Here is a 26,656-nt window from a genome sequence, read left to right on the forward strand (position 1 = left end):
TTAAAATATCTTTCTAATAAACATTTAAATAGTAATAGGGAAGATGGGGAACACAAACATCAGTAGATTCTGATCTTCGCGGTTTGTGTAGTAAACATGGACTGTGTATGAAAGTCAAAATGAATTCTTGTTGTGAAGTCTCAAGATTCTCGATTCACAGATGTGCTTTATCGTCTATGCTACTTCTGGGTTGGCTTCATTTGGCAAAGCAGAAGACTATGTCCACTTTTTAAATATGGTCTATGATAGTGAATAGCAGGATAATGGAGTGAAACTACGTTAAGAGATGCTCCATCCACGCTCAATACATAGACTTTATTCACTTTGTTCTCTGTGTTGTGAATAAACAGAGAACTTTTAACTTTTCATTTTAACGTGTAGTTGTCTTCAGTTAGACAGACATCGTGATGTATGACTGTCTCGCAGTGTATCGTTTACCACAGAATCGTTGTCTCGTGATATTATTGGTATCTGAAATGTTTGCCCATACGTAGTTACTGTTGTGAAAGAATCGGGGGGAAAAAAACCTCAGACAATAACAAAGTGTCGAGCAGATGTCACAGCTTCTCATTATCAGCTGCATGAGATGAAACGGTGAGGTGGTGAATGAGGAGGCTCCCCCTACGTCAGCACCTCAGCCTTATTTATCACCAGCTGAACAGTGACCACACAGGATGTCCCGCTTGTTTCACACATCATCGCGCCTTTTGTTCACTTGACTCATCTGTTGACACGCGCTCGTGTTAGTGAACAGTGACGGAGCACATCTTTGGCATGGCCATGGAATGGCCATGAAAAAAAAAAATTCAAAACACACTAACACAACAAAGTTGTCGTCTCGACTGCAGTGGCAGCGTTTTGTTTGCAGCCTGTGACGACGATGTTGGCTCAGCACCGGGATGAGTAAAATGGATTTAGGTTGAAAGACAGAAGTCAAGCCGCACTGTAACGCAGGCAGAGTGGTTTGGCTGAATGCAGCGAGCAGCAGAGCAGTGGAATTATGAGGGAAAGAGGCAGAGAGAGCGTTTAGAAGATTGTGGACAGTAATCCTCTGGCCATCTGTTGCTCTCCCGCTCTCTCTCTCTCTCTCTGTCTCTCTCTCTCTCTCTCTCCACCTGATGACCCCATGCAACAGCCAGTTTGAAATAGAAGTCCCTCTGCTGGGCAAATTGATAACTACTCCAAATTGTCTGATGCACTTTGCATTTTCTTAATTATCCTTGACTTTACTGTGACGTCATATTTTTTCATTAAGTGCCTTAATGTCACTACTTTGGGGTCATTTTTTGATTTTATTTATTTATAATTAAGGCTTATAAATAACAACTGGATATTTTCTACATATTTAATAGCTATATTTGAATGTAAAGCTGCACACGGGTTGTTTCTCTGTGTTAATGAAACCGTAGTTTTGACATGTTTGTGCTTCTTAAAGAGTGAGAGTGATATTAATAACTGTAAAAATTCAGATGAAATGAAATTGACTATGTGGTCAAAACCACAAATAGACAGACTTAACATTGCTTAAGTGAAATTTTTAAATGTACTTTTATATGTACCATATTTAATTTATGTTATTTAGTGTATTATATTTATTCAATATGATAAAGTTGATGATTGTCAATTCAAGGCCTTTTAAAACCAGAAAAACTCATCACAGATACCTTATCAAAATCTAACAAGATAGATATAATATCGATTTATTGCACAGCACTGTTGTTAATGATGCTCCAGGTTGGAGAGATTAACATTTGGTACAATTTGCAGCGGCGAAATTGTTCTGGAAACTGAAATATTTGTCTATAAATGCAAGGATTTGTCTGTCTGTCCATGTATCTGTCTGTCACTCACATTAGACATTGAAAGGTTTGCTTGGCACGGCTTAAAACTTGGCTGCTGACATACTAGAAACATTAAACAGGACTGTTGATGTGGAATAATACCAAAAACACACATGAAAAACACAAAATTACACAAGAACAGGCAGATAATGAACAGAGACTGCACTGAATTTAGTAATATCAAATAGAATCAGAAATCACATCAAATTGGACTAATGTGAATCAGAATTAAATCAATTCAGGAAGTCAGTAGTGTTACTCAGCCCTAGTAGGGTGATAATTCTGCTAATAATTATTCTGTAAATGCTGGTGAGCCCTGCGTCCAGCACTGTTTGAGGCTGAATAGCCTCTAAACCCACAGAGGAATGATAAGCATCAGTTTCCACCATAATAGCCTCCTGTGTTTTTTTACCCTTTGCTTTTGTGTCACGGCTCTAAATAACATCATGCAAATCAGGACGTGAGGCCACTGGTCTGTGATTGGTCAGTGACTGCGAAAAGTGTGTGAGAGAGTGGAAAAGACAAAAGAAAAAAACCAAACCCTGTTCTGTTTCTTCACTTTTTCCACTGAGACAGGAAGTGATTCAGTTCTTCTTTGACATGGTTAACATGGGGAAAATGTTGATTTCTCAGAAGAAAGTTGATCTAATTTACTTTCTCTTTGTGGATAAAACTCAAACATTTATGTATCTGGACTACACTTGCAATTGTTGTTTTCCTGTACAATACAGTATAAAGACTTTGGGGAGCTAAAACATGAAAATATGAAAAGCATCATTTGTGCCTCCGTCATCCCGTCCTTGTCCATCTGCCGTCACAGGCTGCAGAGGTTTAGTAGGTTACATTCCTGCACACATAATTCTGCCACGGCAATCACAATTAATCCCCCCCCTGCAAAGTGCTTTGCAATCCCACAGACATTATTGTATGGATGCATCAAGGGGGAATAAAGATGGTGCGTCTAAAAATAAACCGAAAATGATTAAATAGAGGTTTAAGGAAGGGGCTGCTGTTGCCAGACATTTTTGCATTTTTTGTTTGTTATCTCGAGTCCATCTGTCCTGATCCAGGTCTGGCATTGTGTGTTTGTTTGTACTACAACTGTTCAGGCTTATAGTTCCTTAGTATGTTATATATTATACTACACAACTATCAAATCGCAGGAGACGCAATATTTACTTGTGTCAAATGATCATTTTAAGATTAGATAATGTCCTGATCTAAACACGTCATACTCTCCAGATGGAAGAAAACTTCTTTATTTCTGTTTTTGAAATGAAAATGAGAATAATTATGTCAAAATAGCCATTTCCAGTACATTATCAGAGTCAGTACATTATTAGGGTTCGGTTAGTTTTATTTAGGCTCATTTTATTTAGGCTGTCCAGGTGAACTGGAGACAATACAGTGTCCTTTATAGACGGGTCATGGACAATGTTGGAGGTCCTGTCCTGGACCAATTATTATTATTATTATTAGTTCTTTAATTATCATATTTATGAGTAAGTAATGGTGGTTAATGTGTGTTTTTTGTGTCATTACAAACCCACACAGTGAGGCAGAGTGACTCAATGGAAACATCGCGTGTGTTTATTTTGTTTTTGTCTCCTTTCATTCTGACAAACGTGTGAAGTGTTGCTGCTCAGCGTCATGAGGCTGTTGTTCAGGTGTCACGAGGCAGCGAGTCACGGCTCACATCTCTGCATATGAATGTATTCTTCAGGCCGCGGTCGTATGTTTGCATCTCTCTGACTTGTTTTTCCCTCAGGTTGAAATCACTTAAATTGATGTTTTTTTTCCTCCTTTTCTTTTACAGTGAAAAAAGCCAAACTCCAGGGATCTCCAGGTGAGTCACTTAAACAAAAAACTTAATGTTTATTCGCTCACATTCTGCACACACGTCACACACGTAGGCTACATTTTCACATGTAGGTTAATCACCCAAATTCTGGCAGTCCTCCTGGGGCCAGGTTTGATTTAGTGTGATGTAATGCTGCGTCCTTCCGTGCCAAAGCGTGCACAGGTGAGTCCAAACAGTCTCCACCCGGGTAAATCTCTCACATCGACTTTAAAGCCCCGTGACGTTTCTGTTGGGAGCAGAGCAGGGCAGACACCAGCTCTGGCAGCTTTGGATCTGCTGCTGACATTTCACTCTCACTCTCAGTCCCTGACTGACCTTTGTAAAGTCAATTATCCAGCAGGTCTCTACATTTGTTCCTCTTAGTCCCTCCCCTTTTCATCCATGGGTCTATACGCTGTAAGGCTACATTCAGATTGCCAGGCGGTGGATGATTCTCATCCTAATTTGCAGAAGGCTAAGGTCAGATTTTTGTATTATTATTATTATCATTGATGTGACTCAGATAGGGCTGAACAATTAAACAAGATGTTATCGTAATTGCAATATGGCCTACTGCCATTACCATTTTGGATTAAATATTGTCCGGACAGACAGATGAAAACTCACGGAATTGCACAAATATCACACACTAATCGTTTTAAATATGTGATTCAGATGAAAATGGGAATAATCAAATAATTAAAATTACCATTCCCTCTCATATCTCGAATCACATCGCAATGTCAGTCAAAATAATCGCAAATACTGTACATATTTATTCAAAATCGTTCAGCCCTAGTCTCAGATCAGATTTCCAATCGTCAGTTGCGATTTTAAAACCAGACCTGTGTCATTTCACTACGTGATCCCAGCTTTTACTTTGAAACAGGGAAAAGACGTGCTCTGTTTGTGACGTACTGTAAGTCTCAGATAGAGACACTGAATCGATGTATATTTGTGCCCTGAGACGCGCGCGGCTCTCTCGCGTGACAAACACGTTTAAAAAAGGTCTGTTTTCCAAAAAGAGCCACATGTCTCACTCACACTGTGACACACGTGGTCTCACGTGGACAGTGACTGAGACGTTTCTTGACATGCAGCACACCCACCCAGTGTGAGACAAGCCTGCGTGACAGAAGTGTCTCCGCTTCTCTGAGATATTGTTTTTAGATTGTGAGCCTCTGTTGGTTTTATCTGTGTGTCTGTGCGTGTGTGTGTGTGTGTGTGGGGCCTCCTCCCTTCACTGGGCCACACCACATGTCACGCCTGCCTCAGAGCAAACAACCCAGATAATTCTGTGCAACAACGCTGTCTTCGTTCTACAACTCAGGTTACACAGGAAGTGTAAATGGTTATTTAATGCTATTATTTGCTACTGTCATATTATTTGGTATTATTGTAATATTTTGCTTTTGGAATTTAATCCACGTTATTCAAACATTTGCGGCCTCTTAGAGCAAAATAAAAGTTTCTCCCAACCGTTCTCTCATAACATAAAAGACAAGAGGACGCATTCATACGTGGTGGAGGCCCCAAACTGCGCCAAACTTTTGTCCACAAACCAAAAATCATTCCGTTTTAATGGTTTATTTGTTGTGTTGAGCAAAGAAACCAGAAAATATTCCGATTTAAAAAATCAGAAAACTTGTTTTAATTGTTTAAAACACACTCAAACCAGTTAATAGATTATCAAAAAATAGTTAATGAATAATCATCGCAGCCCTAAATCACAATATTTCTCTCGTTATCTGGCTCTAGGACCTGTTAAACCACATAAATCTTTAAATCTTATATTTCTATAGGCATTGTAATGGCCATTCATATACACACACCTGTGCATCAACACTAGATATATAGATCGATAGATAGATCTGCACTTAAAGTCCTCTTTACTGACTGGAAGAGTATATTGAGAACAGTTTCCTGTGTAAATGTTCTCTGGCCTGTATATCGCTGTACTTCCCATTTCTATGTGAATTCTGGGAAATACCAGTCGCTCCCTCCTGTTTATTCAGGTTAAGGGAAAGGAATATGTAACACATGTCCTCATTGTTAATTAGTCCGTGTGATAATCCTAACTTGTGACCATTGGAGGAAGTTTACACAAGGCTGTGTGATCATGTGCTTCCACCACACCTTCACCAAGGTAGATTTTGGGCTTTACTTTCAGGGCCTTCCATCAATTGTTTTTCTGTGCAAGTCAAACGAGAGGCGACCTTGTCTGGGCCACCGGCCAGGTGTTGTACTTTCCACTGAACGGCCACAGGAAAGTCAGGCCAGATAAGCGCCGTGTGTTCCTGAATTTATGTGCAGTCTCTGTATTTTTTGCGTGCCTGAGAATTTCAGTTTTGTTTTTATGCGAAGACTCCCAGGACATGCACACATACACACACAACCACCTCAGATGGTCTTCAGCTGTGGTGAAGTCCTCTGATGGCTCTGTATCTGCTGCTGTCTCATGCAACATTGATGAGATGCCTGTATTTAAAATGTCAAGCCTTTCCGACGACCTGTGTTTCTCTGACTAATTCATTGAAAAAACTCATCATCGATCAATATTAGATGAAGATGCAGTGAACTTAAAAGTCTAAAAAAAAAAACCAGGACAAATACTGAACCTACAGTTCACCTCATCTGATTCCAGGTGTCATTTCAGATTAGGGTTTGGATGACTCTGGACTCTGACCAAAAGTATACACTGGGACGTTATTATCAATGATTCTTATCCAAAGTGGTCAAAGGAATGGGGAACATATCTTATGAGTCTACTGAAGTTATTTACGTTAATTCGAGCCTGACTGATGTTGAATTACCAATAATAATATTGATGATTGGGACTATAAAAGATGTCCAGCAATAACAACATATAAGCTGTCACATATTTCAACATATTTAATTCTCGTATTACTCTCATGTTAAAATTGACTGTTATTTTAAATAGGTCTTGTTTTTAATGTAATAGAATTTTGTGTAGTTGCCTTTGTTTTATGACTTTTATTATCTTATAAAAAGCATCTTTTAGCTCCCTTTAAAAGCACTATATCAATATCAATGTGTAATAACTCAACGGTACACTTGATTTGGTGTATTTATTGGCTTAACTTCTCTTGTATTTCACATTATTAGCATAATGTTTTAATAAAGGAGATTATTATCCGTTATCCTTACATCTATATCATTTTGACACTGATAATCCAGTATTGGCCTCATAAATCCATCATGGCTCAGACTCTAGTGTGCATGCATGTGTGATTTGTGTTTTTCCAGCCAGTTACCGCTGCTTCCTCCTCCACAGTGCAGATTGTATTGGCCATATATAGTGGACACCACCTGCTGTAAAGGTCCCACAGCCACTAAGTGGCTCTTATCTAATCCAACATCCTCCTCCCTTATCTCATCTCCTCTATTCATGGGAGGCGGCCCAAGTGTGGCACAAAGCATGGACTATCTAATTAGGGAAAGGCTTGAACATCCCCCAGGCTCCTTTTGTAATTATGGCTTTGTTACCACTGTCCTCTAAGACACTAATTGGGCCCATGTCCTGTCACTGGTGGTTGTTGTCGTAGGGGGACACTGACAAAGCTGTCACTCCGCTGGTTGTTTACAGCATTTGTTTACGAGTCAGATTTGATCTTTTGTTTTTATTTACACAGAGTGACGGGCAGAGGAATGTTGCAAGTGTCCACCCGTGCCGACTGTTTTACTGTCTCGTTGTGTCAAGAGTCGCGTTTACTTATCTGGCTGCCGTGTTAGAGGCTATGTGCTGAGTAAATGTTTCAATATGTTGCCGGGGTAACCAGGGAGAATCTTTGTTTAACCCAGTCAGGTGGTCTTTCTTTTAAGGAACAGCTGAGGCTCTGCTTTTATTTCCCATACATCTTTGTGTGTGTGTGTGTGTGTGTGTGTGTGAGTGTGTGTGTGTGTGTGTGTGTGTGTGTGTGTGTGTGTGTGTGTGTGTGTGTGTGTGTGTGTGTATTTGTGACCTCTTTAGGACCTTTTCTGGCATAAACACTGACGTCATGGAGACCAGAACCTGGTCCTCATGATGAAGAACCTCATTTCTGAGGAACTGGTTAAGTTTAGGACTAAGATTTGAATTGTGAATTGAATTGAATACAGATGGTTTTAAAGGTAAATTATCTTTATTTTTAGGACACACTCATTTTGTGTGTGCGAAGTTTCAACTCATACAGTGTTGAATTGAATAGAATTGAATATACCTTTTATTGTCCAGGAAATATTTCTTTGGACCCATGATTCTGTACTGTATGTTCGTATACTGTACACATTTTAGATGTTTTAGCTGATTCACTCTGTCCTAATATATAAATTCACTCTGGCCAAATTTATATATTTCATGGTGCTAGAAAGGAGAGACACGGGAAACGAGTTTGACGCTCTGCCCTGCTGCAGGAAATGAAAAGTGGTTGTTGTGTTTCAGGCTTGTGTCTAATCCCTCTCACCCTCCCTCACCCTTCGCCTGGTGCTGACAGCTGGTGCAGTCGGTTGTGACTCCACTGTCCAGCGTCGCTGGTTCTGCAGAGGCTGATGTTGGTGTCACAATAGTTCCCGCAGTCGTCGAATCACCTTTAATCCAAGCTGGAATTCACTTGCAGTCTTGATGGAATCAGGTCTGACGGAGACCTTTTTCTGTAGTAAACATACTTCACTTTATATGTCATCAACTCCCTCTGTTACACACACTGTACTGTATGTTTAGAGGGCAAATATAAAGAGTACGAGTAGGAGAGGCAGTGCAGGAAGTTGGATCCTGGATCTGCTCTCACTCTCTCTTTCTCTGTGTGTGGGGTTGCCTCTGATTGGAGATTAACAGGGTCAATTCGCTGGCCTGGCCTGGCTTGGCTCAGCATAAAGAGTGGGAGGAGGCTTGTCTGCTTTCACTCCTGCTCAAGCTCATGATATCATTTGCTCCCACACAAAGAGCCTGTTCAGTATTACTTGCATTAGTCTGAACATCTGATCTGCTGGTTAAGTTTAGGGCTATGGTGATGGAGTGAATTAAACCTCTGCAGTTAACCTATTACACACCAGGAGTGAACACGCCGGAGCAGTGAGCAGCACTTATCTGCCCCTTGCTCATGGGCACCCCAGCCTAGCATTATTAGCAGTTGTTAGCAATACACTCGACACGGTATTTGCACAACACAGACAGCGTAGCAACATGTCAACAGATAAATATGGAACATTACTACGTGTATGACTGATTTAATGTGACACAAATAAGACAGAAGTGAAACTAACAGTAAAAGAAGCCGAGTGTTTTCACTACTGATGCTAGTGGCAGCCATCTTGCAATCCCAAATTGGGGTTTGAGAGGTTGCTCTGATTTTGTTCCAGTTGAAACTTCCGAATATGAACTCTGAAATTCCGACTACAATTGGAACACACCAAGACAAATGTCCACCACCACTGTCATGTGACCTGGACGTGAGTTATAGCTGCAAATATTTGCCAAGCAATTAGAGGACTATGTTTATGAAAATGGTGGTTGTAGCTCGATGGCAAAGGTATCGCCACAAATGTTGTATTAACTGCTAAGTTATTTAAGTATTAATAGTAAAAATAAAGTATATTTTTATGTATAATGTTGAAAATATTAAACGCAAGTATATGGGCTCAGTGTTTAGAGACTACCTCACTATGACTGGAAACTATAATCTCTCTCTCCTTTGTTTTCAGACAAGTTCAATACCTACGTGACACTGAAGGTGCAAAATGTCAAAAGCACCACCATCACTGTGCGAGGGGACCAGCCGTGCTGGGAACAGGATTTCATGTTGTAAGTCATGACAGACACAGGGGGGAATTTAGGATTTTTTTTGTGCTAATTACATTTTATTTACTTAAATTAAAATTAAAAAATCATAGAGGATAAAAGAAAATGCTGCAAAACCTCACAAAGTATTGGATCAACTGCAAGACTTGGTTTTCTGCTTTGACAACACATTTTTGAGGTTATGTAGATATTTCCTTTGACAAGACTTTATGGGCTGTTTATCTTAAAAGATCATAATCTGTGTGAAGCTGCACATACACTGTTGCCCACTTTGTCCACAGACTCACATTTCCTGTTATTCAGTTTTGAAACCTACACGCTCTGTAGGTCAAAAAAAAAAGTCTGTTCTTCAAGTTCTGCAACTCCCTCTAGGAAGGCATTTTGTCAAAACAGCTGCTCTTCATTTCCCTTCCCATAATTCAATGGATTAATTTCCTCATATTACTTTCCCAGTGAAAAGGTATCTATGGCGACGAGAGGGACAGCACGCTGTTGCATGTGTCATTGTTTGTCTTTTGTAAACTCTCTCCTTGCGACGGTGTTTGTTTTTCCAGACCTTCATCCCTCTACTCTCCATTAATGATGTGCCGCCTCACTTTAATTCGACTTATAACACAAAAGCGTTCAATGGCGTTTCCAGTGCACGCGCCGCACCACCTGTCACCACCAAAATATGTTCATTAAACACAAAGAGACAATGACTCAGCTCAAGTAAAATATAAACATAGAGATTGTCATTTTTCTTTTTAACGCTGGTAACGCAGCAAAAACAGCAAAAATGGTTTTAAATACTATGGAAGTAAAAGTACAGAGCGTCGCCTCTGTTACTGAAATCAATGTATTTATAAAATATAAAATAGCAACAACTTGATTTTAATATCTTGCTAGAAATATTTACTCGCTGCCACTTTGCGTAATCTGTTACCGAGCATCCCCAGCGTCCAGTCTTAATGCCAAGCTAAGCTAAGTGGTTGTAACTTCATATTATGTACAGACAGATACTAACAAAAATTAAGTAAAATAGAAAAGAAAAACAATATGTTTATGATGCGATTATGGCTTCATATTTACCCTACAGACACATACACAATGAAAATAAATCAATTAAATAAAAAAGACGTCTGTCTTTTTTTCTATGACATTTTTAACAAAAGCACCCCTCAGTGAGAACCCTACAGACGCATGAAGATAAATCAGTTAAATAAAACGACAGATGTTTTTTTTCTGTGACATTTTAAACAAAAGCAGCCCCTCAGTTAGATTTGTTAACAGTTTTATATGAATATCTTGTTAGATTTATTTATTATCTGCCATTTTTTCCATGAGCAGATGATTTACAAAGCCTTTATCTCTGCACCTGGACACTCTGGACGCCCTACACTCCCGCCCCGTCCCCCCGGCACTTCTCTCAATTAGCTGTTCTCTTTGATTATCTTTCCTCTCATCTTTCCCTTTGTTTGGCCCCTTGTTGATCGTCATAAACGGCTACACATGAGAGTATGCAAATGCCTCGGTCACGGCTCCTTTTCAAAATTGATATTCCATTTTACTGCTGTCATCACAATGTTTTTCAGCCCTTTGAATAGCACACAGAATGATTAAAAAAACAAGGCTGCCATGGATTATGACAGCCAGTAAACAACAAAAAGAGGAAATAGGCTTTGTTATCAGCCAGTGGTTTGACCGTAACCAGGTAGAAATTTCTGCTTCACTGAACGGGACTCAGAAAAAAACGCTGGACCTTTGTTTTAATTCTGATAACAAAGCCTCCACTTATAAAAATGATACATCCATCGTCCTGCTGTTTACCAGGAAACCAGTTTTATTACCAAAGCTAAACATGTCCCTGTTTTTTTTTTATTTTCCTCTTTTCCTCAGTGAGATCAGTCGCCTGGACCTTGGCCTCATTGTTGAGGTGTGGAACAAAGGCCTCATCTGGGACACCATGGTGGGAACCTCCTGGATCCCTCTCAAGAGCGTCCGACAATCAGAGGAGGTTTGAAAACACAACACCTGCATTACAGAACACGGATAAAAGAGGAACTCTTTTTTTATTTTCCAAAATAAATGTCTCCTCTGGCATGACTAAGTGTATTCTGTTACCACCAAGGATATTCAGATGTGTTGTGGCCTCTTATTTGAAATTAATATATTTTATTTCAACATTTTTCACAACTGCACAAATAAATGTGAAGCAAGGAACAGCTTTCCTGTTTTATATATTTTTTACACAAAAAATCTTTCTTGGGCATATGCAAGATGTTTGTGTTTATGTAAATAGAATCATGCCACATTTGAATAAAGTAGCAGATTTCAGATCTAAGCTCATACCAATCTAAGATCATGTGAAGTATTTATGCCGAAAAGAGAAAACAATACTTTGTTTTTTTCTTTGTTTTTCTTTTTTTTCTTTGTTTTGCCTGTTCATTTATTTTCTTTTATTGTTAATTATTAATTACAGGGTTCCAGCTGGTCCTTGAAATCCTTGAACGTTTGTGAAAATCACACCCTGAATAAACATGGGGTCATTGAAAGTGCTTGAAATGCTGTGGTTTACCATGGGCGAAGCGGCTCTTACAAGTTGTCTTACCATCTTAAGCTGTCAACACATTTGGTCCGTGAATTTGAGGAAAAAATCCTTGAATTCCTTGAATCTTGAAGTCTGTTTTTCATCTGTTGTAAAGCAAAATGAAAACAAAAATGACAAGATATAATATCTAATAATAGTAATCCCAGTCATTTTCGTCACGCAAAATCAAAACTTTAAAACCCTGTAAGTATCAGTATATAAAAGTGAGAAGCTCTCACTCTGCTCTCACCTTCTCTACAAAACACTGCACACTGAAAACCAGCCTTGTTTCCCTCACATATCAATATATTCATGTAATTTCAGGAGGGTTCAGGCGAGTGGATATTCCTGGACGCAGAAGTGCTGATGAAAGCGGATGAAATCTACGGCACCAAGAACCCAACACCTCACCGCGTCCTGCTGGACACTCGCTTCGAGCTGCCTTTTGGTGAGAACTATTCTTCTTTTCTTTTTTTCCTGTTTCCACACTGGAAAAAGAGTCTTCTTTTGCGTAAGACGTTTTGGCAAACACGTCATATCCGCTCCCTGCTCTGCCTGCGGTGGGTGGGTGTGTGTATGTGATGGACCTGAGGGCTTCAGGTCACCTACTGAGCAAATCAAAGCCTGATCTCCACAGTTAAAGGCCACAAATACTTCCTGCTAAAATGTCTGCCGTCTGTTTCTGACCCTACAAAGGGAAAACCGTTCAGCCTGAGGCGACTCATAACAAACTGATGTATGTAGTGAAACCTGCTGCTCTGGGGTTTTTACGTAAGCACTGATTTTCTCTTAAACAGAGCACATGTAAAGATCATGACGTGAGGACAATCTGATCACATTTTCTTCTCTAAATCAAGTTAACGTCCATACCTTTTATCTCATTACGTGATGTTAACGGGAAACTCTTAGATATTTGTCACAGATTATGTGTCTCATTGTTCCTGTCTCTGGTTCCACTGAGGATTATTTCTTTTATTAACTTAAGGTTTTAGTAAATATAATTTTGTCCTTCCAGGTTGTTTCCATTAGCAGTAGCTAACACGATTAAAGCACCCATTCAGAAAGCTTTTGTACCTGTTGCTTATATGATGGAAGAGGAAAGTTCTACTGTGAGACAGTGTAGAATCCATCTGGAATCATCCACAGCTACATTTCCATTTTTTTTTTATTCTGCTTTTTTACAATATACAGATCATCTGATGATGTTATCTGATGAAAATATATATATTTTTTACTATTCTTAGTTTGTTTTTCTTGGTGTTTTATGCTATTTGTCTTTACTCATTTAGTGTTTTTATAATTATTGTAATGCAACATTTAAATCTCTTTAAACTCACGTTTTTTTTTATGTATTTTAGCCGTGGCAGACACATACTGTACATGCATTCACCTCCTTTTATGTCATTGTATCTTCTTATAATCTTATGAAATACATGCATTGCATATTATATAGAACACATTAAATATCGAATATCTTGACTAGTAAACTAATATATATCTATATGTGTGTGTATATAAATAACGTGGGTAATGAGAATTTATGTTTTATTTACACCCCTCATGTTTTTGGTTCCTACCTGCCTGTGTTGTCAGGTGGGAGAGATTTCGGTGACGGGAGTGTGTGTGTTTTGTGCGATGCACACGTGTGAATAAATAGTAGAATGTTGAAAACTTTGTTAATTCTGTCAGTGTATGAACTGCAAACCCGCGTTTTCACCCACAGCCCCCATCAAGGTGTTATCTTACTCCAGGTTGTGAAAGAACATTTTTTCCATTTGGTCACTCTTGCATGGTTTAGATTTGGTTACATTGCCATTTAAAAACAACTATTGTGACAATTATTATAAAACAGCATTTGTATGTAACTTTAACTGTTAAAAAAAAACTAAACGTTTGGACAGTATCTTCTTGCACATACACCTCAAACCTTATGACGAAAAGCCGTCAAAGTTAAAACAGGGTAACCGTCTCCTTAGTGGGACACAGAGCAGACACGACTCTTCCTCTTCTGTTTTAAGAGGAGACCTTTCAAGGTTTGCGGGGAGGCTATCGTGACTCTTTGTGCCACCAGAGCCATTCATTAAAGCTCTGGGTCGGTGTGTGTGTGTCTTTGAAGCCCTGGCCTTTTGCAAGTGTGTGGGGCCTTTAATGTGCATCTGTCTGCTGCTGTGAAGAGCAAATCTCCCCATCTGAAGAATACCTGATCTTTCACAGCGCAGTGATGTACTCTCAGGTTGGAGAAGCGGGGTTCAGTCTTTTTTTTACTGTTTTCTCTGACATTGCTCTTCGTTCCTTAGAAGCGCATGAGAAATTAAACAGGCATAAATGTATTATAGAAGATGATACTTGTAGTTTAATGTAGCATGTTTTATGGTTCCAGATATCCCAGACGATGAGGCTCAGTACTGGACGGGGAAACTGGAGCACATCAACACACTGAGAATACACGATGAGGTAAAAGTCAAGGTTCTGTCATGTTTATTTATAAGTAATTGGTCTGTTTATATATCTAAAAATAATCAATTGTGCGTCTAATTGTGTCTACTACTACTTGTTCTAATGACGGTGACGTGTTGTTGTACTTGTTTTCAAAAGGACATGAAAACCACTCTGCTGTTTTTATCTCATCTCTTCTTTTCAGTACCCTCTTCAGGATGACGTCCAGAGTCGCCCGCTGCCATTTGCAGCCTCTCAGTGCTGTGAGTGTGTCCGCCCATACCGCTGTCAGCCTCTAGATGGCGACAGTTATCCATCCTTGTGGCTCTCAGTTTGTGACCCTGTTGCACTAAAAGTTGAAAATGAAGACTTCACAATTAAGATTAAATCTGTAAATCATTATCTTTGTTTACGCACTAATCAGAGAATGATGAAAGGTTCCTTCCCACTCTTGAGAACTTATTACTTTGTTCACCCACTTCTTCAAAACAAGAACACTTTTTTTATGTTTTGGTTTTCACACCTCCACCTCCTCTGACTGTACCTCTCACCTCTAACATCTGCACTTTCACCAGGCAACTATTTCGGATGGGCTGAACCACTGAGTATGTAAAAATTACACTTTGATGAAGTTCTCCCTCCTGGTTAATCCTCAGTGCCCTCTGCATGACCCAATGTCCTATAATCCCCTGAAAAACATATCATCTATAAAGCTCCCTTGCATTTTACTCTCATTTTTTTATCATTCTTATGCAATTTCCTGGGTTTCTCCTGTCCTTTTTTTAAATTAATTCTCCCTTCTCCTGCTTTTTTCCTGTTATCTACAGTATGCTCTGTGCAGATGTCATATATTTTTATGACCCATGTTTACTTAATCTTAATGTATAAATGTCACAAGACAAGCTCTTACCAGTGGTACATTGCAGTTGTATCACTAAGCTGGTAGGTGGCAGTCTTTCCTCAACTATATTTATATTTTATATTACCGTGACATTTTATTGTCCCTTTACCTCCCAGTTGGAGGATTCAGTTTATCTTTAAAAAAGATCAGACCTGAACTCCGCTCTTCTTCAGACGGATATTAACCTCTTCAAATATGTTTTTTAGGGTTGGAAAAATTGTTTAAGCTCGATTTTATTGTACCTTTTACGAGGGAACATTACCAAAACTTTGTTCAGGAGATAGACATTGGCAACTGGAATTAGTAAAGCAAGTCTTGAAGGTTATAATGACCTGGATGACTGAGAATCTTTGCAGCCAAAATCAATCAATCAATGTATATGATAACACTAATAAACACATATCTCTGTATCTTAAATTTAACAGGGCGAGTTTGCAGTCTTTTAAAAGTGTTTTTATTAGGTTAAATCATTTTTACTGACTTTTATTCAGGCTTTTGTATGAGAAAAATATAAGACAAGACATACAAGACGTATCCAAAAGAATAGAAAATGAGAGAGGGAGAGAAAAAGCAAAAAGAAATACTTGCTGCTCATGATTCAGGTAAGATTTACTCTGGTCATTCTGTGGTCTGTGGCAGCTCTGGATGACCAGGACAGTGCCGTTGATGACCGGGACAGTGACTACCGCAGTGAGACGAGTAACAGTCTGCCTCCGCGTTACCACTCGACGGCTCAGCCCAACGCCTCCATGCACCAGTATCCCATGGGGCCTCGGCTACAGCAGCATCCGGACTCCTGCACGGACTCTGTCCACAGTTTTGACCTGGACTACCGGGATCAGAGAGGAACCAGGTAGGCAAAGTCACTCGGTTAAACACAGATTGAAATTCCTACTTACTTCATTTTAAAAATGCTAATGTACTGAGTGTTAATTGAAAAAGTTCCACTCTTTTGATTAATTTAATCAAAAAATACATTTACTTTTAGATTTACAGTGAACACAGTTGTGTAGTGTGTTTGTGTATGCTCTTTCTTTCTTTTTCGTCTTTTTTCTTTCTTTCAATAGATGCATGAAACTGTTCTCCATTTACTGTGCTACTTAACTTGTTTTTTGTTTGCATTTTTCTTTTGTTTGCTTTTCTTCCCTTTTCCTTTTATCCTTTCCCCATCCTTTTTAAATATATTTTTTTATTCTGAATAAGATCGTTAAACCAGAAAGGAAGGGTCAGGATTATACCTGTAGATTCAGGCATGGGAGTAGAAGACTGGGAATACAAATACAAATGCCAGAGCAAGCCTCAGCTGAGTGACTTCCTAGATGATGAGGAAGACAATGTTCTTCTTCGAATGGGACCATCCTACCCAGAGTTATCACACATTTCTAACCATCAAAATGTCAAACGCTATGGTTCTCTGCCTGCCACCTACCCTGAGGCCTATGACACAATTGATCGACGGCGAAAGAAAACACTAAAGAACCCAGGAAGGCTGCTCAATACAGAGACAGACAAAATGAGAGAAGGAGCTTTTCCCTCTGACCTTGCACTTCTGCGAGAGAAGAGAGGGGAGGTGTTCATGCAGCAGGTCACAGAGATGCAGGAGGAGGAGGAGCGTTTGACGTCATGCTTCCGGCCACACAAGAATGAACTTCTCTACAAGACAAGGATGTGGGCTAAGAATGAGCTGGACCACACTTTGGAGAACTACAAAAAAGAACAAGATGCCAGAATGAGAGCACGGTTTCATTGTGATCAAGCGAGTTCTGAAGATGTGCATTTCTCCATAGGAGCAGAGGATGATATTGATAACATTGATTTTGTAGAAGACTCTGAAAATGGAAGACATTACAGAGATGGGTATTCTTTCTCCTATGAGGGTCACATAGAAAATTCTCAGGGTCTTCGCGATAAGAAGTGTGGAAAAACTAAAATTGGGGGATGGACTCCAGAGGCCATGCTCTCTCCTGTTGAAGAACCTAGTGATGAATATGTAGATGCAATGGATGAACTCCAGTGTCTTGTTGAGACTGTTTCAGAATACCTTGCAGAAAAAGAGGAGGAAATTAGCAAGTACGGCTCCCTTCCTAAATCAACCAAATCTAGGCTATCTTCACAAGGTAGCAACAGAACTGATTCTTTTGGAGAGGACCAAACTACTTCATCCAAGGATCCAAGAGAACCAATGCTGTCACAGACTTCTGCTGACCAGGGTGGCTCAGGTGTAAAACATGCCATGAGCTCATTATTTAGTTCTCTCACTGACAGAGTAGGGGGAAGTCCCAAACAGGAAGTCCCACAGGCACCATCAGCACAATCCTCACAATTTGGGCTGACAAAGTTCTTATCCTTTATCCCTAAATCAAATAACCCCACTCCTGTAGCTGTTGTTTCTCCAGTAGAAACGTCTCCCGAAAAGTCTTTAATTTCCGTGTCTTCTCTGCTACCATGTGATGGTAACGATCACAGGCATGAATCAATAAAAGCCCCCATATTCAGTGAGACACAGAAAAGTACAAAAGGAAGTGAGACTGACTATGTAAGCAAACCTGAAAATGCTTTAGGAAACTCAGTTTTGGGGAAATTGAATCCTTTAAAACTTTTTTCAGCAGGGGTAGATGGGAACCCATCTGAAAACAAAAATGAATCAGAAACCACACACTCTCAAGGTCATGCACAATTGGACGGAAAATATCTCCATCAAAGTAGACAGTCAGTGATGGAAGACCGAGATAAGAAATTTGAAAAATCAAGAAGTTCTTCTCAAGAGAAACCCTCGGGACAAAATTCAATGATAAACAATCAAGACAAGGTACTTGCTCCAGGGCCAGTGGGGCCTAATAACAAAACACAATCCTCAAACATTGGGTTCTTTAGTCCGTTAAGGAAGTCTCTGAGTTCACTGATCACATCTGCTGCTCCTCTTCCATCGCAGGGGGCTCCACCTGTTGCTGTTTATCCTGCATTTAGATCAACAGAGGATCTCGGTCAACAAAAACCAGTAGAGAACCCATCATTGACTAATAAGCCTAAACTCCCTTTCGTATCCTCTGAAAATGTCTCCACTCAGCAACCCCTCAAATCAGAAGGAGGCATTTTCTCCAGTTTTTTAAAATTTGCATCAAGTGATGATCTTAGTGCCTCCATGAACACACAGAAACCTGTGCAACCATATCATGAGTCCAGTCCAAAAAACATCACACAGAATTCTTCTGTGCCCCAGGAGAGCACTGAGAAGGGATGGTTTTCCAGCATATTTAACACTACATCTGCCTCCCCTGCTTCAAACCAGAATTTTTCCACTAATCAGCAATCTCAGGAGCGCAAAGCATCAACTGGCTCACAACAACAACAACATTCATCAAATCAAATATCAATAGCATCTACTCATGAACTGCAGCATCAAGCTCCCAATCAGCCTGAATCGCAAAGTTTTTTGACAGGTCTTATTAAAGGAAGCTCTACTGAGAATGTCTCTCATATGTGTTCTAATCAACCAAAACAAGGAGGACTGCTATCTGGACTGCTTAAGTTTGGCTCCACTAGTGACATATCGAGCAGTTTGCCACAGCAGGCTTCCTATGATAATCAACCCCCCAGTGGCAATAATCCCGTGCAGCATCCTCATCACTCTCCCCAACCACAAACCTCTTCAGCTCCTCCAAAGGGGGGTCTACTCTCGGGGCTATTGAGGTTTTCATCAACAGAAAATATACCACCCAACACAGAGTTATCTGAAGCTGAAAAACAGAGGGACATTCACAGCAGTTATGGTGATCAGCAGCAGGTTTTAAACGACCCTCCACAAACACAACCTCAAAAGGGACTGTTATCTGGATTGCTGAAATTTACGTCCTCTGAGAATGTTTCAGGCAGCCAAAATATTCAAACTCAACAGGTTTTCCAACAACAGAATACTCAAGGTTCAGACAAAGGGCTTCATATCAACAACAGGCCATCAAGTCAGCAAGTTGTCCAGCAGGACACAAGTAAACCAGGTTTTACTCGACAACATACTGTTCCACTCCAGCAGTCACAATCACAACAAGGTGGTCTTTTATCTGGACTTTTTAAATTTGCTTCTGCAGACAACATCAATGCCAAACAACACACATCAGCTCAGCATGGGATTACACCAAGACAACCCAGCCAAGAACAGACAAAGGCAATAAATGTCCCAGTGTCCCATCATGATCAAACACAACAAAATACCTCAGCACAAAATGTTACTCGAGCAAGTGGTTTAATTTCTGGATTATTCAAATCCTCCTCAGAAAATATGACTCCTCAGCCACAGCCGGGAATCATACATGAGACACAAAAGCAAATCACACTGTCTCAAACCCAGACTGCTCACAATCAGCCAGAGACTGAAAATCAACCCGGAGTGCTCTTAGGATTGTTCAACAAGTTAAAAAAATCACCTGAAAACACTGACACAACCTGTCAAACATCAACTGCACAACCACTGCATCCAAAAGCCCACAATTATTCAATCACAACAAACGCCCCACAGCAAACAAAGTTGCACACTGATACAACGCAACAATCTTCAGACCAACATGGGGAGAAAGGGAATAGAACTCCACAAACTGCCCAACATAGGTTTTTACCTGGACTATTCAGCAAAAATGTAACTGAGGACTCTTTAATTCATAAACAAACTGAAACTGTGGATAAAATCAAAGAACAACAGACACTATCAATGACGTCCACAGATCTAGGCATGTTACAAAGAACTACCCCAGCTTTTGGAAAGGATAGCGGTCAAAGGACAATTCCCGGCTCTCCCAATCCAGGACGGAGCAGACATGCTTTAATCAGTCCACCTGTCTCAATTGATACTGAGAGTTTAGACTTAAGAACATCAGCTACTTTTGCAAAATCTCATCAGAGTCAGGCATCATATTCCTCAATTAGCACAGGTAATTTATCTCAGTTATATTATCCTGGCTCACTTCAGTCAGGTCACACAATGGCTTACAGTACAGGAAATATTCAATCAATTTTACAAAGCCGTTCAGTTTCTCCAATCAAGAACATGCAGCCATTTGTGGGAGGAAGTACTCCATCTTTGTATGGAGCTACAAGGCAAATTCTTTGCCAGGGTCAGTTGTCCCCCTATGAAAGTCTTTCTTATGATGAAAACCAATGGATCCGTGAAAGTGCTCTGTGGCAGCAGTTTCAGAATGAGTCATTGAATTATCAGTTTCAAGGACAAGATCAAGGTTATAAACAGAGCAGTGAGTCATTACAGGCATCTGTTCTTCATGGCAGCTCTTCACATATCTCTCAACCAAATAACTCCCCTGCACCATGGCAAGGGTGTGTTGGTCCTTATGAATTAGATGATCACAGGAGTGGTGATTTGTATCCCCAGGAGAAAGTATGGAGTAATAATGTAGACTTAAAAAATGTACAATGTTTTCCCAGTGAGGAGGGTGTGCTGAACTTATCTACTAAACAACAGAGTGCTGACAAGTTTGGGAAAGTTCAGTTATGTAATTATGGTAGCACTTGCAGCTTGAATGGGGTTTCATATCATGAAGGCTATTATGAAGAGACTGCACCAAGCTTATCTTATTCAGCAAACTGGCAACATGGAATAGATAATGCAGTCTTGCAGACTTTTCATGCTGATGGCACGATTCATGAGAGTCCATTAAATTTAGATCGACCAGTAGATTCAGGCTGTCATCCTAGTGCCATTTCTGAGACAGAAGAGTCATTATATCTTGAAGACACTGAGTGGTATCAACAGTGGCTTTCACTTTTGGAGCAGGGAATGTGGTGGCCAGCAGACGATGGTGACTGTGGCTACTTTGTGTACACAGATCATGAATACATTTATGCCTTACTTACAGATACAACAGGTGAAAATGTGTATGCATGTGCCCCTGAAGGCGAGTATTGTGGAAAAACACAGAAACTAGATAGCTGTCCCAGTGCTTGGCTGCACAATGAAATGGTTTTAGTCTGTGGCTTTAAAATTCCACTTTACAATGAGGATGAACTTCTTTGGCTACCCGGTCAAGATCAGAGTGGTTCTCTTCTTCTCAATGCCCCCTTAGATTTATCTGCTGCCTATCGAAAAGGAAATCAGATAATGAATTTAAATCTTGAGCAGTTCTCTCAGATGTTTGAAAATTCTTTTCTGTCACAAGGGCAACAAGAATTAGATTTCACATCTTACTCTTTAAACAAAGTCAGAATGGATCAGAAACAATCTACTGTCTACGATGACCAGTGCAAAGGTGTTATTGACCTTTCTTGTCATAGGAAGGACCGTGTTGGTCCTTGTTGGAACAACCAGGAAATTAAGTCATTCCTTGCTCAAAAGGTTGCTGTTTCCATGAGCTATTCTCCCCTTGAAAATTCTAATCAGCAACTACTTTATAAATGTTACGAGCCAAACCAAAGGCGACGTTCATCCCATGGGGTTGTAGTGAAGCATGCAGATGATATATCAGAGGAAGAATGGAGAATGAGAGTATCACCAGGACAAGAGCAGCCAAATCGTCAAGTCAGAAAAACATCCTCCCTCATGTCCTCTTTTCTGGGCAAAACATCAGAGGTGGAATTGGACAAAACTAATACGTCATCCAATGATCCAGCTACTGATAAACATTATAAGAATATTTTGTCATCAGGTTTTCAAAGTTTGAAGTCAAAGATTGTCAAAGAAGAATCTACTGCTGCTGTGACTCAGCCCAAGAGTGTTAAAGAAGAAATACAGAGTCCAGCTACCATACAGAGAAGAAACTTGCCCACACTACCAACTACTGCTCAAGTAACTCCCCTCTCAATTAATTCACATACAACTTCACAAAAACCTAGACTTTCTCGTCAGAGTACCATGGTACAACAATCATCCCCACCAATTCAACCCACTGTCACAGTGTCTTCAGGGTCAAAAGAATCTTTTATTAAATCTCAACCACCTGGACAGCCCACAACTAATAAACTGGGGGATATCCCATTGGATAAACCCTCTGAACAACCACAGGCAAGCTTCATGAACTTCCTGAAATCTACAGTAGGTATAGAGGAAACAAAGCCAGATCCCCTCAAACTATCTCACACACCTCCCAATCAGCAAAACAAAACTGGCAGCACTGCTTCCTTGCCAGGCAGTGCTACCACAAATAAAGAGACCACAGGAGTGTCAAATCTGTTTGGCTCAATTAGCAGCCTGTTTAGCGCTGAGTCCCCTCCACCACAAAAACAGCAAATGAAATGTAGTGTTACAGAGAGTTTCCTGACATCAGCATCTAAATCTAAGGATTTACAAATACAGCAAACATTGGATCCAAATGGTACCTCTCGGCCACAGACTCACCCCCCCAGCAAAAATGTTGCAGGGGTATTTCTCCCCAGTTCTTCTCCAGGCCCTGCTTTGACAACATTGCCACCAAAAGAGAAATCAAAAGAAGAAGCAGGAAGTAAACCATCTGGTGGACTATTTGGGATTTCAATTGGAGAAATGCTGACAGGTTCAATAGCAGCTGACCAGTCTGGACCCACACCTCAAATACCTACACCGGTTACAGCTCCACAGGAGGAATCACTGGGAAAGAGTCTATTATCATTGTTTAGTGGACCAAATCCTCCTCAATCTGCAAATAAAACTGGGTCTTTGTCTCAACCTCATCCTCCTGGTGGAGCTTCGCAACCTCCTCAACAGGAATCATTTGGTAAAAGTTTATTAACAATGTTTGGAGGATCAGGTCCTTTGCAATCATCACCTCAAAATAAGTCAACTGCTGAGACAAATCAGCAAGGAACTGTTCCTCCAAAGGAGTCCCCGTCCACAGGATTTCTTTCTATGTTTGGTGGTTCTGGCACCCAACAGTCTTCAGCCCAACCAGGATCTATTCTAGGGGGAATCTTGTCTGGGTCATCATCTTCGACAGAGAGTCCAATGAAGGGACTTTTATCAATGTTTAGTGAACCAACTCCTTCACAGCCTCAGCAACCAGCCACATCATCGCAACAAAGAGTGTCCCAACCACAGCCCCAACAAGGTGAACCTCAGACACAACCTAAACCACAAGCACAGTCTCAAACACAAGGGCAATCAGCTACCTCTGTTCTTGGGGGAATGTTGGGTGGTTTATCTGACTCCACTGAAAGCCCAAGAAAAGTTTTGTTTTCTATGTTTGGCAGTCCCAGTACCTCTCAAACAACAGGAACTGGTGGAACAAACATATCTTCTATGCCAGGGACTGCACCACCCAAAGAATCTGTCAAGAGTATATTCTCCGTTTTTAGTGATGTGATGAATCCTGCACAGCAACCTTCTAATTCCTCATCTGCTGTTGTTAAAGCTACCAATGAGCCATCAACTCTTAATTTGCAAGAAGGTGTTTCCCAAGTGCCATCGGTTTCTATTAACCAGGTTGCAGTGTCAGCAACAACCAGTCAAATTTTAAGTGACTTCTCAAGTAGCAATTTAGAAACTAAAGAATCCACAGATAGTACTGTAAATGCCACAATTAAAGAAATTGACATTGTATCTAAGGAACCAATTTCAGATGGCGTAACTATGCAAAAAGTAACAAGCCTTGAAAGTGCACCTCATGATTCTCCTCCCATTAATGTGCCGACAGCTTCTGTTCTGTTGTCTGATGGTCCAGGGAATGGTTTACTTTCATTGTTTTCAGGGCCCACCACAGAGTCTAGTGCTAAAGAGAGAGATTCTATTCCCAGTGAGCCAGGGTCTTCACCCAAGGACATGCCAGACAAAGGATTGTTCTCTGCATTTATAAGTTCTGCCACCCAGCCCTCTCCACAGCCTGGAAGTTCTATATTAGGGTCAATGTTTGGTGGCTCATTACCCCAAACACCTGCCTCTCAAACAGGAGGTTCATTACTAGGTGGTTTATTTGGAAGTTCAGCACCTCAGGCTAGTACCATTAAGAGTGCAGGCTCTGCGACTCAGACAGGGACATCTTTACTGGGAGGCTTATTTGGTGGATCTGCTCCCCAGGCAGCTGGATCACAGACAGTGGGTTCTGTTTTGGGAGGGTTTTTTGGAGGATCAGCAGCTTCAACTGCAACATCTCAGAATAGTGGATCCTTGAGCGGAATATTTGGAAAGGCTAACCAAACTTCAACAACCCAAAATACTACCTCTATTTTGGGAGGTATTCTAGGGGGATCACATTCTCAAACAGCCACTGCACAGTCTAACACATCTCCAGTGGCTGGAAATTTACCAGTAGCTTCAGATCCCAATGAGATACCTGGCAAAGGTTTGCTCTCAATGTTTGGAGGGTCTGCTCCACCAGCAACATCATCTCAAATGGCTACAGTAACAACTACTGATGACAAGACAGTATCAAATATGGATATTATCAACACTACCGCAGGTGTACCTGTTCTATCGAAATGTAATGATGAGATTAAAACTGAACCACTCTGTGCCAAAATATCTGAAGTTACCGACAGTGAAGAGCAAGTAGAAGCACCTGTAAAACCTGGGACACCCCAATTTGTTGAGGCAAGCTTTGAAAAAACTGATGGCAATGTCAGTGAAGACAGTACATGTCAAGTTACTGACAAGTCAAATGAATTATCAAAAGATATCCATCAAAAAGAAATCTGTGCACCAGCACAACAAATTGCAAGACCGGAGCTTGCAAGTGGTTCATCAACTCAAGATACAATTCCATCTACAATAGAAGAGGAAACACCAGCCACTCAGTCAAAAAGTCTTGGGGTCCAGGTACAACAGAAAGATCCAGAGCCAGATAAAACTGTTAGTGACTCACAAGCAGATAAAGTTGCAGGTTTTGTGTCCTCCTTTTTCAAACCAACATCTTCTTCAAATGAAGGTCCTCAGCAAAACCAAAACAACTCACTTTTTGGACTAGGAGGAACAGCACGCCAAGCTGCTACTGGTCAAACTGGAACATCAGTATTAGGGGGTATTTTGGGGGGATCTAGCAACCAGACAGCTCCACAGACAGGGGCATCCATACTGGGAGGTTTATTTAAAGGATCTGCTTCTCAGTCTGGTCCACCAACAACATCCCCAGTCACAGGTGGCTCAGGATTAGGTGGGCTTTTTGGAGGAGGATTCACTTCCAAGCCTGTCGGACCACCGACTGGTGGATCATTACTGGGCGGAATGTTTGGTGGATCTGCAGCAACAGCTCAGTCAAGTGGTTCTTTACTTGGAGGAATGTTTGGAGGTCTTACTGCTCAGACTGCGGGATCACCGACTGGAGCTTCAATTCTTGGTGGCATTGGTGGATCTTTATTTGGAGGTGTGGGACAATCGCCCAAGTCATCTGAAACAGTCCCAGCTGAACCCAAGCCAACAGCAAGCACCACTGTACAGCCATTGAATTTCAATGAAACTGTAACACCTATAGTAGCTCCATGTCCTACAGATTCTGGTACAAGCAAAATGGTCATCTCATCTGTAAAAGACAAAGATCAAGTAAATTTTGGCAGCCTAACAAATAGTGGTGTTGTGGAATTGGAGACAGGTTGTTCAGAAAGTTCTGCTGTTACAAGTCCTACATGTGACCTCACCCATCAGATAAATATGACTGAAAGAAAAATGTCAATTGTTGGAGAAGAATTGATACATGAGAAGCCTGAGATCATTAAAGGAGATTCCAAAGAAAGTGACAAATCAGCCCTATCCAACTCCCAACAAGTAGATGCAGCACCTGAGCCCAATCAAATGCCAAGTGATACAGAGCCACAATCTCAGACCACCAAATCTCTGTTTGGATTCATATCAGCACCAAGTGAAACAGGAAAATCTCTTGGATCCCTATTTTCATCAGCAATTCCTTCAGATGCTCCACCAATGCCTCAAACAGAAGAAGGAAGTGGTCTATTTTCAGGGTTAAAAAATCTTTCTGGGGGCCTGTTTCAAGATGACAAAAATGTTGCTGGAAAACAAGAGGCACCAACTATTTCATTATTTGGGTCGAAGATAAGCTTTCCTTGGCAGGCAGAGCCACCGAAGCAACAGACTACTCCAGTCATAATATCTCAACCCAAAACAAATAGTCAGACACATGCACAAAAGGTTGCAACACCTGATTTCCCAACACCTGAATTGGTAGGTTCCACAGATGGTGTAGCAAACCCCCAAATGTGCATCTCCTCCCCTGAAGTAGATCCTTCAGCATCCCTCATCCCAAAGGAGAAGGAAAGACTTGTAGAAACAAACCCCTCTGCAGGTTCTACCTCTGGAGTGCAGCTGGACAACCAGTTCAAGAAGGATCTATTGAATGCAAAAAGGCTAGTAAAA

At 40.6% G+C, this 26,656-nt stretch overlaps 1 protein-coding gene across 5 annotated transcripts in view; it reads left to right on the top strand.

Moving 5' to 3' along the window:
• The window catches only part of LOC122758041 (protein unc-13 homolog B-like), a 62,890-nt gene that overhangs the window by 3,678 nt on the left and 32,556 nt on the right, over nucleotides 1–26,656 (top strand). For 3 of the 5 annotated variants that reach the window (XM_044011844.1, XM_044011845.1, XM_044011846.1), the window contains exons 2-10: nucleotides 3,658–3,687; nucleotides 9,382–9,481; nucleotides 11,357–11,474; nucleotides 12,372–12,495; nucleotides 14,428–14,501; nucleotides 14,689–14,746; nucleotides 15,059–15,088; nucleotides 16,024–16,237; nucleotides 16,588–26,646. In XM_044011844.1, coding sequence (XP_043867779.1) covers nucleotides 3,658–3,687; nucleotides 9,382–9,481; nucleotides 11,357–11,474; nucleotides 12,372–12,495; nucleotides 14,428–14,501; nucleotides 14,689–14,746; nucleotides 15,059–15,088; nucleotides 16,024–16,237; nucleotides 16,588–26,646 — 10,807 coding nt within the window. The remainder of the gene's footprint in view (nucleotides 1–3,657; nucleotides 3,688–9,381; nucleotides 9,482–11,356; nucleotides 11,475–12,371; nucleotides 12,496–14,427; nucleotides 14,502–14,688; nucleotides 14,747–15,058; nucleotides 15,089–16,023; nucleotides 16,238–16,587; nucleotides 26,647–26,656) is intronic. The other 2 variants (XM_044011847.1, XM_044011849.1) reach the window with 2 other exon arrangements.

This window comes from Solea senegalensis, linkage group LG21 (assembly GCF_019176455.1).
Source record: "Solea senegalensis isolate Sse05_10M linkage group LG21, IFAPA_SoseM_1, whole genome shotgun sequence".
In the NCBI taxonomy this organism is placed as follows: Eukaryota; Metazoa; Chordata; class Actinopteri; order Pleuronectiformes; family Soleidae; genus Solea; species Solea senegalensis.